The sequence below is a fragment of the Salvelinus fontinalis genome, chromosome 9 (genome assembly GCF_029448725.1).
Source record: "Salvelinus fontinalis isolate EN_2023a chromosome 9, ASM2944872v1, whole genome shotgun sequence".
Classification (NCBI taxonomy): Eukaryota; Metazoa; Chordata; class Actinopteri; order Salmoniformes; family Salmonidae; genus Salvelinus; species Salvelinus fontinalis.
In genome coordinates this window covers 48,473,885-48,486,765 of record NC_074673.1, presented here as the reverse complement: position 1 = coordinate 48,486,765, position 12,881 = coordinate 48,473,885, and the positions used below count along the sequence as shown (strand labels likewise).

Below are 12,881 nucleotides of genomic sequence, written 5' to 3'. Positions count from 1 at the left end.
ATTTTATGGCAATGTTCCAATTCTCTGAAATGTTTTCTTACATGAAAGGACTGGAACTGTTTTTCCCACGTTTTTCCCCTTACCCTCATTAGGTTGGTTTACAATGTTTCGTTCCCTGAAAAGGATCTTTGCCTGACTGATCTTTGCTTATAAACTGTCATTTTTTAGAGCTACAGCTATACAACTGCAATACAAAAAATTGGTTCTGAGAGCCCAAACTAATAGTTGAAATAAAATAAATAATGTAAACAGATACAGAAGACAAATTATAGAGGAAAACCCTAAAGCACGGTGTAATTAATGTGCCATGGAATCAGCGCTTCCAAAATCTATTCCCAACTATTTTGCAACCTGTATGGCGCAGCTGTCAATTTTTGGGCCCTTAAATTAAAGTGGTATACTTTTTTATTTCGCACAATTTTCTTTAACCAATTTTGGTCTTTAATGTAGGTCTGACAGACAAGTTCCTTACCTTCTCCCTCTTCCACTTGCCTCTTCCATTTTTGTGGTAATGCTGCAATCCGGTGTTTGTAATTTTGGAAAGAGCTGACATTTCCATTTATTTGTGTTAGCTGCATGTGACATAACTCCACCAGTCCTATTCATGATATCATTATCAAAGATTAAAACATTTTTAGTCAATTAATATGTTTGAATTTACCCATAATATTTGTTCTTTCTTAACTGGCGGATTAAACATACATTGCAACCAGCTTTCTATGGCTTGTTTTAAAAATACCGATATTTTGGAGATTATTTCACTTTCAGATAACCGAAAGTGAGAGGTTATAATCTGAATAAAGGGAAAAGGGACATATTTGAACACGGGGTGAGCCATTTTTACTAATATGCTGAAAAACCAGTTTGGATTTAAGTACAACTTTTGTTTGACTAAAGCCTTTAGTGAGAGGTTGGTTCAATGCTTTATTATTTAATAATTTCAGCCCTTAGAAATCATATTCAATATATAAATAGGCCTGTTTAATTTTATCTGGCTTGCTGTTCCAAATAAAGTGGGATATTTTTTGCTCATATCATTAAAAAACAAGTTGTTTGGTATAGGCAGGGCCATAAGTAAATAGGTAAACTGGGATACGACTAAAGAATTTATTAGGGTGATTTATCCACAAATAGCAAGATCTTATATTTTTGCTAACTTTCTATTAAAATGTATTGTAGTGAGTTCGTTTTTTTCTTTCGGGATATGAATACCGAGTATGTCCTCTTCACTGTCAGGCCATTTTATTGGTAAACTACGCAATAATGTAAAAGTTGTATTTTTTTGCGAGCCGATTCGTAATATGGTACAGTACACGTATAATCCAGAGAGGCTAAAGAAATTATCTAGATCCTCCATGAGGCTATGCAGGCATCCAAATTGCGGATTTAAAAGAAAACATGAGTCGTCAGCATACAATGACAAATTTGTTTTTAAGCCCTGGATTTCTAGCCCCTTGATATTATTATTGGAACTAATTTTAATAACTAACATTTCGATGGCCATAATAAATAGATATGCCAATAGTGGACAACCTTGTTTCACTCCTCTAGATAGTTTAATACTTTTTGAGAAGCAGCCATTATTTACTATTTTACACCTGGGCAATACTCTTTGTCATGTCAGTCTGGGGCAGTCTCTGGGGCAGCAGAACTGAGATTGGCTGGTGGGTTGAGACCCACACATGAGGAAGAGGAAGTGGCAGAGAATACATTACCTGCATTTTTGTCATGATACCGTTTGCAACCTCGTAGATTGGTGTTTCCTGAAAACAGAGGGTTCTACTGATAATGGGACATATGTGAGGTTCAGTAATGTAGTTGAGGGAGTTTTATTTCATTGCATTTCGAGATTTGAGGCTAAATGTTCACTGCTACAAATTCTATATATATTTTAAGAGTTTCTTAACATTTACTGTATGTTTTTTCCATCTGAAATGAATGCTTATGTCCACTTCACTGTCAGACCATTTTATTGGTAAACTACACGGTTTTGTAAAAACATCTGAAATGAATGCTTATGTCCACTTCACTGTCAGACCATTTTATTGGTAAACTACACGGTTTTGTAAAAACATCTGAAATGAATGCTTATGTCCACTTCACTGTCAGACCATTTTATTGGTAAACTACACGGTTTTGTAAAAACATCTGAAATGAATGCTTATGTCCACTTCACTGTCAGACCATTTTATTGGTAAACTACACGGTTTTGTAAAAACATCTGAAATGAATGCTTATGTCCACTTCACTGTCAGACCATTTTATTGGTAAACTACACGGTTTTGTAAAAACATCTGAAATGAATGCTTATGTCCACTTCACTGTCAGACCATTTTATTGGTAAACTACACGGTTTTGTAAAAACATCTGAAATGAATGCATATGAGTACCTTTATCTGTCTGTAAAATATTACTGTTCTCAGATTTTTTATTTATATATGTTAGATATGTATTATACTGCTATACAGTATATCCATTGTTTAGCTGGAATGGAACGTGTGTATCCTGTGTATTTTCCAAACAGATCTCATATTACTGTATTGATTAAAAAATATATAAAAAAATACATATTGATGTCACATATGATTCATTTGCATAGTTCTTTATTAATAAAAAATGTATTATTTGTCACATTTGACTGTGTAAAACCTTGCAGTGCTACTTTTTTTTTAAATCTGAGAGTGGGGTGGATATATAGCATTTTGCAACAACATTTGACTGTTTGTCTCTCTGAAATGAAACCATCTGGTGATGGATTTCAAACAAATACATGTCTGTCAATTAACAAATCAAATTTATTTATATAGCCCTTCTTACATTAGCTGATATCTCAAAGTGCTGTACAGAACCCCAGCCTAAAACCCCAAACAGCAAACAATGCAGGTGTAGAAGCACGGTGGCTAAGAAAATCTCCCTAGAAAGGCCAAAACCTAGGAAGAAACCTAGAGAGGAACCAGGCTATGAGGGATGGCCAGTCCTCTTCTGGCTGTGCCGGGTGGAGATTATAACAGAACATGGCCAAGATGTTCAAATGTTCCTAAATGACCAGCATGGTCAAATAATAGTAATCACAGTAGTTGTCGAGGGTGCAGCAAGTCAGCACCTCAGGAGTAAATGTCAGTTGGCTTTTCATAGCCGATCATTAAGAGTATCTCTACCGCTCCTGTGGTCTCTAGAGAGTTGAAAACAGCAGGTCTGGGACAGGTAGCACGTCAGGTGAACAGGTCAGGGTTCCATAGCCGCAGGCAGAACAATTGAAACTGGAGCAGCAGCACGGCCAGGTGGACTGGGGACAGCAAGGAGCCATCATGCCAGGTAGTCCTGTGGCATGGTCCTACGGTTCAGGTCCTCCGAGAGAGAGAATAAAAAAGAGAAAGAGAGAGCATATTTAAATTCACACAGGACACCGGATAAGACAGGAGAAGCACTCCAGATATAACAAACTGACCCTAGCCCCCCGACACATAAACTACTGCAGCATAAATACTGGAGGCTGAGACAGGAGGGGTCAGGAACAGGGAAAACAACCCTATGCCATGAATGTCATAAAAAAAGCTGTAAGAAAGAATCATAATAATTTGCTAAAATTTCTGAAAATTGAAATATAGTGTTTTGGTGAGCGTCAGAGGGCAGAGAGGAAATCTGTTTTTCATTGGCTGAGTGGCGAGAGGATGAGCTTTTGATTGGTCTGGGTGGAGAGGAGATGGAGAAAATGTATCTTTCATTGCTTGAGAGGAGAGACCCAAGGTCCGCTCTCCCTGCTACAAAGGCAGCCAACCCATGATCAATATGGTAATTTTCCCTGTTCACTGAGCTCTCTCTCTTGCTCTCTCTCTCGCACACAAAATTATCCAATGATAATCCGTTAGGTGAATTGACCTCACTGTGTCATATAGCTTCTTCACAAGCATCTCTTCTGAAGAAGCAGATCCTTTAACCGTTTCAATGAGAAAAGGAGTACATGGCAGCACAGGCTTTTCATGAACACTGTTCCCAATGGATGAGCTCCCAAAAGAATCATGGATCCAGCCGATTAGACCCGCAGTGGGACACGACCCATTACAGATGCGTATGAGTATGTATGCTTAGTAGTATAATTTACAGGAAAGTGTGTGTGCGTGTGTAACAGCAAGCACTACTGGAATATCTTACAGCATATATCTTACAGCATCATTAGCTGTGCAATTCCATCTGCATTTAGCGGTGAAACAGTCCAGTTGCTAATTTCTCAGCCATAGCAGGAAGGCCGATTAGCATATCCTGGAAATATTTTCACTGAATGATCGATGTAAGGACAGTAAATGGCAGACAAATCTGTTTACTCTTATGTTCCTGCTAGCTTATGTGGATTTCTAGATAAGCTCTGCACTGCAGTGGCTCAGTGGGTTGACTGATAGTATGGAGAGATTAGTGATAGCAGCAGTTTCTCCATGTGACCCCCATCAAGGCTGGCGTAGAAGTGAACTGCTGCTTTTTCATCTTGCTAAACAGCACAAAACACTGACTGCAGTTTGGTTGGGATATCTTGCTCTCTCACCAGGCACACTCTGAATCTCACCATGTCTATTACAGTAAGGGCTCTATTCAACCTGTATCGCTGAAGCGTTACAGATTGCAAGCTAGAAATGTAAAGGTAATTTCAGATTGAGCACACATGTGCAGCACTTCTCGTGTTTGCAGTCTGCGCTCAACATTCAATCATGCAGTTACGCTTAACTTCCGCAATACAGATTGAAGAGCCCTTTGTGTGGGGGTTGTGGAGAGGGTTATACACACACACACACGCATGCTTGCGTGTGTGTCTAGCTAGGTTGTGTGTGTAGTGTGTGAGATTGGAACCCACTTGCAGATGCAACAGCAAGTGGAAAATGACCCTGCTTCATTGTCATGCTGGTCCAGATAGTGCGTAATGTATGGCGGGTATCACAACAGCGAGAAAAGACGGCGGCTGGGAGGGGTAGAGAGTAGAAATATCTCCCCATCATGCCAGGGGCAGTGGCATAAAAGCGCTGGTGTAGCTTTATTTTTCTCCCTGCTGTCATTTTTATGTAACGAGCCCATAAAAGCAGGCGGCGTCTCGTTTGTATCCTCCCTCACAAAATGGGGCGTGCGCCGGCGTTTGGTGTCATTTATGTTCCAAGATACTAGGACACACACTGGCTTTGAGTCACATATCTGTATTGATAATAGAGCTGTAAGCCTCGGAGACAGGCCACTAGCTTTCATCGACTTGGTAAAGCCCTGTATCGAGGTCATTTCCCCCCTAAGTGTGTAGACCTGCCATTTCAAATATATATTTTTGACTAACAAATTGCTTTTAATTTGTGGCACAAAATACCTTAATATTTGTTGTGATATAAACTGTAGCCTACATCACTTCCAATAGAAAGGGCTTATTGATTTCCCCTTGTTATGGAAGCTTCATTACATGGCACTTGATACGAATTCTAAACAAGCAGGTAAACCCCAAATGAATTAGGCACATACTGTAATACATTTCTCAGATATGGCCCAAATATAACTTGTGTTTTTCATAACGTTACTGGTGATTTTGCAGCCGAGGCTCAATTCAATTCCCAATCCCTGAGGACATCTAACCACAGAACCTGGTCAACAGCAGGGCATTGAGGTCCTGAACCCTCTCAGGTGAAATTCCCCTACATTGACTAACTCCAAAGTCTTGCTTGACAGGGCATCTTTTTCCAGAGGCAGTTCAGTGAAAAAACTTCTCTCTCATTCTATTACGTAAAAGGTCCACGTCATCACCTTTCGACTGCTCTGGTCCCGTCGCTTTATTAGGTTAGGCGCCATTATTTTAATGCAGGTATGCATTTTCTCTCAAGTGTATTAAAGTTCCCTAACCTTTACTTCCTTCTGACCTTGTCAGGCAACTGGAAGTTAATCAAGTTCAGTCAAAATGACACGGATTAGACAAATCTCTTCCAACCCCACAGCATTTCATATAGTTGAACATTAGTGATCACCTGCATTTCCAATATATTTAAAATAAAGTGGCAGTATAACGTTTTGGGCGAACCGAACAAATGTGAGTTAAGTAGATTAAGAAGCGATAGATCTGTTTTATTTGCGCTATTTCTATTCTTGCCGTTCTTAAGTTTTGTTTTTGCGTCTTTTAATTTAGTTTTGTTCACCAGCTTCAAACAGCTGAAACAACAATATTTGTGGTTATGCAAAATACATTTCAGTGGTTTAGATGGTAAAATTATTATCTACACTATACTAGCTTATTTCGTCACAAACTGACATCGGGCAAACTATTAATTTTAGCAACCAGGAAATGGCAGAGCGATATCTGCAAAGAGCAATGTTAATAATCACAGGTTCCTGTGTGCGTTTTTGTGAATTAGCAGGATTTGATTATGCCTAAAATTTCTAGTCTCCTTCAACCACTGTGTGAAAGAGCCTATAAGTCTGCTATGCAAAACGACCTCAAGCCTCTGACAATTAATTCTGACTTTACTGAATAGACAATGTATTATTGCATCAGTGTTGGAAATGAATGTTCTGCAAACCATCATTATATTGGCCGCTTGCAGCAGGCATAACACAGTCAATAACATGTCCACACAATTATTCAGAGGTTTAAATACTCTTTATGTAGTCATTTCTTAGAATGTTCCACTTTCAACCAAAATAGACAGACCTCCACATCATTCTTCATAAACTCTGCAAAAAAAGAAATATCCCGTTTTCAGGACCCTGTCTTTCAAATTTAATTCGTAAAAATCGAAATAACTTCACAGATCTTCATTGTTAAGGGTTTAAACACTGTTTCCCATGCTTGTTCAATGAACCATAAACAATTAATGAACATGCACCTGTGGAACGGTCGTTAAGACACTAACAGCTTAGAGACGGTAGGCAATTAAGGTCACAGTTATGAAAACTTAGGACACTAAAGAGGCCTTTCTACTGACTCTGAAAACACAAAAATAAAGATGCCCAGGGTCCCTGCTCATCTGGGTGAACGTGCCTTATGCATGGAGGAATGAGGACTGCAGATGTGGCCAGGGCAATAAATTGCAATGTACGTACCTTAAGACGCCTAAGACAGTGCTACAGGGAGACAGGATGGACAGCTGATCGTCCTTGCAGTGGCAAACATATAACAACATCTGCACAGGATCGGTACATCCAAACATCACACCTGCGTGACAGGTACAGGATGGCAACAACAACTGCCCAAGTTACACCAGGAATGCACAATCCATCAGTGCTCAGACTGTCCGCAATAGGCTGAGAGAGGCTGGACTGAGGGCTTCTAGGCCTGTTGTAAGGCAGGTCCTCACCAGACATCACCGGCAACAAAGTCACCTATGGGCACAAACCCACCGTCGCTGGACCAGACAGGACTGCCAAAAAGTGCTCTTCACTGACAAGTCGCGGTTTTGTCTCACCAGGGGTGATGGTCGGATTCATGTTTATCGTCGAAGGAATGAGCGTTACACTGAGGCCTGTACTCTGGAGCGGGATCGATTTGGAGGTGGAGGGTCCATGGTCTGGGGCGGTGTGTCAAAGCATCATCGAACTGAGCTTGTTGTCATTGCAGGCAATCTTAACGCCGTGCGTTACAGGGAAGACATCCTCCTTCATGTGGTACCCTTCCTACAGGCTCATCCTGACATGACAATGCCACCAGCCATACTGCTTGTTCTGTGCGTGATTTCCTGCAAGACAGGAATGTTAGTGTTCTGCCATGGGCAGCAAAGAGCCCGGATCTCAATCCCATTGAGCACGTCTGGGACCTGTTGGATCGGAGGGTGAGGGCTAGGGCCATTCCCCCCTGAAATGTCCTGGAACTTGCAGGTGCCTTGGTGGAAGAGTGGGGTAACAACTCACAGCAAGAACTGACAAATCTGGTGCAGTCCATGAGGAGGAGATGCACTGCAGGACTTAATGCAGCTGGTGGCGACACCAGATACTGACTGTTACTTTTGATTTTGACCTCCCTTTGTTCAGGGACACATTATTCCATTTCTGTTAGTCACGTGTCTGTGGAACTTGTTCAGTTTGTCTCAGTTGTTAAATATTATGTTCATACGAATATTTACACATGTTAAGTTTGCTGAAAATAGTTTCTTTTTTTGCTGAGTTTACATACCTGTAACATCTTGAATCCTGCAAGATCACAGAGGGGGTTTCTGGTGTGCGCTTGTTTAGGGTTTTATTGGTAAAAACATACCAATAAATCAGGATATCAGTTGTAACCTAACGAGAGTGTGCTGTGTGTGTGTGTGGTGTCATTACTCTTGCACTGAGAACCCTTACAAGACAGAGTTGATCGGTGCTACGCAATGCTGAGCCTCGTGAAGCTTCCTCTGCCATGCTGTGGCTGCGTTTACACTGCACTTCCCACAGCGCTGTATTGACACCACACACACACTCCTTAGGGGTGACGGCTAGGGCCCCACAATTTCTAGTGGAGTGATGGCCTCTCAGACACACGCACACTGCTCTCCCCTCCATAGGGGAGCCGCACTCTGCTACAGTCAGCACTCCTATAATGTAAAGCGGGTCGGCATAAATGAGGGGAGCACCTCCAAGATTAAGAATGCAGCATTAAGAGTGGCCCCGCTGATACAGAGAGTTTCTAATGGGCCTGGAAGTGAACCAAACTGAATGGGTGCCTAGTGCTGGTGGAGGGGTGTATGTCACAGTGGATGATGAATCAGCGTAATTCTGTTCTGCCGAGCTAAAGCTAAAAGGAACTTGGATGGATGGACGACCATCTGCCTGATGGCTGCCTGGTGGACAATTCAGAGAAGAGAGTGCATGGTCAGAAAGGAATTGTGAATGCAGCCAAGATTCCTCACAAATGAGGATGCCAAAGTAAAAATCAGTGCACAATGAGTCTAAAACCAAGCTACGTCACCGTAGCATACAGTAGAGACTCGTATTTTGGTCAGATGGGCGGAAAACAGCCATGTGGTGTTAGCTAGTCACTGTTGTCACAGCATATTCATGTTCAGCAACTGCTACAATTTTCCTAGTCTGCAGCAGCAAGACCAGCGGGACAGTGCGGAGGGCAGTGACACCCAGCATAGGATGTGCAGCACTGGATTATATGGTATGCAGTTTCAATTTTTTGTCATTTTAGCAGATGCTCTTATCCAGAGCGCCTTACAGGGGGAATTATGGTTCCTTGCTCAAGAAAAAAATGAATCTGATTTCTCAACTAACTCGAACCAGAAACCTTTTTGGGAAACTCCACCCAAAAACAATCTTTTAGTATTTGCTTCATTAGTACAAAATGTTTTGCATGTTAGCAATCAAGTTAGATAGATATCTTAACTTTCGAAATACATCATATGCAATCGAAATTGCATCATATGATTGAAATGCAGCATGAGTTGATGCAAAATGCATCATATCGGCTGTATTTCTGTATTTTGAAAGTTATACATCTTGAAAACTTGATTGCTGACATGCAAAACATTGAGACAATATGAACAATGGACTAATGAAATAAATGTCAAAAGATAGTTTAAGGGGTGGAATTTTCCTTTAACTGCTATACCTCAGATATCAAGGAATCTAAACCTGGAATGACTTGCTGGATTTGCTGGTAAAATGTGCCTAAAGCTACTATTTTTATGGTACCAAGTCACACGTTTTAGTGCATACACTGTGTTGATGAGCTACATTGTTGAGTTTTCAGCATCCCATGTGAATCTTGCCAGTCTGGACATTTTGTGTACCATTAGATTTGGTGATGGTTTGTTTCAATGTCACATCAAAGGACAATGTCGTTTTTTTATCCCAACCAGCGATTCACTTCCTCATCCTTGTTGTGCAGTACAGGGGCTCTGAGAAAGCATGAAAAAAATGCTCCAAAAACACCCAAATAAGTCCTTTTAGAAACCGGAAAGCTCCCAGTATAGTGAGGTCTTTAGAATTAAAAACTGTTCAAGGTGTGGAGAAAGGCTGTATGCAAAAGATGACGTGAACAACTATTTATTAGACAGACATATGGATAGAGGGGAGACGGACACATTCCTCTAAGAGATTCGCAGAAACTCTACCAGAGGAGGGGTTAAATAGACTACACATTTGAAACATCTTAATCGCTTAAGGACACCATTGGCCAATTTTATGGCTCAAAGGCCCAGATACCAGTTACTAAGACCTGCTTTAGCGACTTCTGGCCTTAACGAGGGGACCTAGAAGCCAAATTCCAATATTGTACACATGAAGTTGTGTCATTCTGAACTTTATTCGCGACGTTATATTCCATTTTGTTGCGACTGGAGTGATCCCTCTCCGTCCATTCTAGCAGCAGGCTACATAGATAATGGAACAACTGGATATGGGAAACTCTAGTCTCACAAAACTGAATATAACGCTGCGGAAAAGTTGGGAATGACACAATTACACGTGTACAATATCTAAAGACCTGCATTGCTATACTGAGAGCATTATCGTTTAAAAGATGACGTATTTGGAGCATTTACTCATGTTTTTTTTCAGAGCACCTGTATTGCACAACGAGGATGAGGGAGAGAATCTCTGTTTGGGGTTTCTCACGAACACGTGAAATCGCACAAAAAAAAGTGTCTGGACCTTTCTATAACATGCCATTTACATTCAAAATACAGATTTGTTTGTAAAAAGAAAATTAAAAAAATCGAACTTCTCCTTTAAGGTAAGAGTCTGGCTGGTTTATGGTACCACCAGAGCAGTGTTTTATCCAACTCCTGTCCTCGAGTACCCCCAACAGCACACATTTTTGTTGTAGCCCCAGACAAATACAACTGCGGCCTCATTTATCAAAATGCGTGCGTACAAAAAAAGACTAAACCTTGCCAGTTTTCCTGTAAAGATTGGTATTTACCAATTTTGAACTTGAAAGCATGCATAGCTCCACGCAAATCTCAAACCATGCAACTTCTAGTGGTATTGCAAGCAAATATTGTTATTTTGGCAGAAATTTAGGTGTTTGATGCACAGGAATTCTAAGAATGTTAGGCGAACAAAAACATTAAAACGTTGGTCTAACGATAACACAGATGCATTTGCTGTTGGTATGAAGATCGCATAGCAGCATGTTGCCTAATATATTTATTTAACTTTTATTATATAGACCTAAATCATATTACAGGTCATTTCTCCTTTTCTGACGACTGGTTATTCCCGCTTCGCAACAATTATTAGGCTACCATTTATCCATCACTCATTCAATAGCCAACCATAGACTGATAGCCTATATGACAGTATGGGTAGGCCACAGTATTGCTTTGCGACAGGAGCGAGACATAATAGCCTATTCATCTCAGAGCATATACCAAGGCAGGAAATTGTGTTTCTATCTTCTATTGATAAACAAAATATTGAACAACAATTAGATTCTTGCATAGAAGTGTGGGCTGTAGCATTTACTTTTAAAATGTTTCGAATGGACAATCAATCTTGCAGTACGCGTGGACAGTGTTTGGCACTCGCTATAGGAGGCATATGTCACTGCAAAATATTTAAAAAAACATTCTGCACACACATGTACAGAAATGTGATCAAATGTGCTATTGCGATTTATTTTAGAAACTATCCTGGCCCAGTTCCAGCATCTTCAAATCATACAGCAAATTTGGGAATTTTTGTTATCATAAAATGTGAATGGAGGAAGTTTTTCAAGTCAAGTTTTAGTGCTTGTTTACAAGCCCACAAATATCGTATGGCTCTGATTTAACAATGACAACATGCGTATATGTTGCGTGCGATAGTTTGATACATTTGTTACACAAATCCTAGAATCTCCACGTACCTCAGAACTAAGTAAGACATGTATGCAAGGTTGATAAATGAGGCCCCTGGTTCAATTGTCAAGGGCTTGATGATTAGTTGACAAGTAGAATCAGTTGTGCTTGTTCGGGGGCACAATAACAATAATGTACTGCTGGGGGTACTTGAGGACTGGAGTTGGGAAACACTGCCCTAGAGAGTTCTCTGGTTCACCCAATATCCGATCATCAACACATATGTATTCAAATTCATGCTTTTTAGGTGCTGTGAAATAACTTCTAACAAGGCATTGCTTATAAGGTCAAAATGCATACGGCCTATTTGAAACAAAAGTGCAAGCAGCTAGCAAAATTCAAACATCCTCTAATTAAATGTTTTCTCTAAATGAATAAATAAACAAAATGTCGTAACAGTTATTCATAATTTGGAGCAGCATACATTGTAAAACGTGCAAAGAGGAGTTCTATAAATGTTGAACAGCATGTTAATTGCTAGGTTAACATCGCTCTATTGAAAAAGGAGAGCGGAAAAGAGTTTCATTCAATACCGCTTAGTATTTTCATAATTTCTTCTTCAGGATGTGGATAGTGAACCTCTCTGTAGGTGTACCATCACCAGTACTCCTTGACCTGTGAACTTGTGACCTCTAAAATGTGGCAGACAAACAAAAATGGCCCCAGAAAACAGATGTCTGAAAGACCTCAAAGTATATCAGAAAAAGGTAGTGTTCAGGGGTAAGGATATGACAGCAGTAGCCTTTGAAATGCAGTAGGACTGTTCCAGTGACTTTGATAGGGTAGGGCAGCAGAGGGGGGGGATCTATACTGCACACGGGTTGGGAAGGTCCTCAAACACAGGCTGCTCTTCGATCCCTCGCGCAAACAGCTTGATCAACTGGCAGTGCACTCTGGAAGAGCAGAAGACAAAGAAGAGATTGTTTTAAGCAAACAAAGGCAGGAAATCAAGTCAAATGTTGATTTTCTGCACTGCACTTTCAGAAGTTGGTTACAGTGGAGTCGGAAAGTATTCAGACCCGTTCACTTTTCCCACATTTTGTTACGCTACAGCCTTATTCTAAAATGTATTAAATAGTTTTCCCCCCTCATTAATTTACATACAATACC

General features: G+C 40.5%; 1 protein-coding gene across 2 annotated transcripts in view; it reads right to left on the bottom strand.

Moving 5' to 3' along the window:
- Positions 1–6,591: 6,591 nt before the first annotated feature.
- Positions 6,592–12,881, bottom strand: part of LOC129862728 (ceramide kinase-like) — a 33,430-nt gene continuing 27,140 nt past the window's right edge. For both annotated transcript variants that reach the window (XM_055934642.1, XM_055934643.1), the window contains one exon: positions 6,592–12,664. In XM_055934642.1, coding sequence (XP_055790617.1) covers positions 12,577–12,664 — 88 coding nt within the window. In that variant the 3' untranslated portion in view covers positions 6,592–12,576. The remainder of the gene's footprint in view (positions 12,665–12,881) is intronic.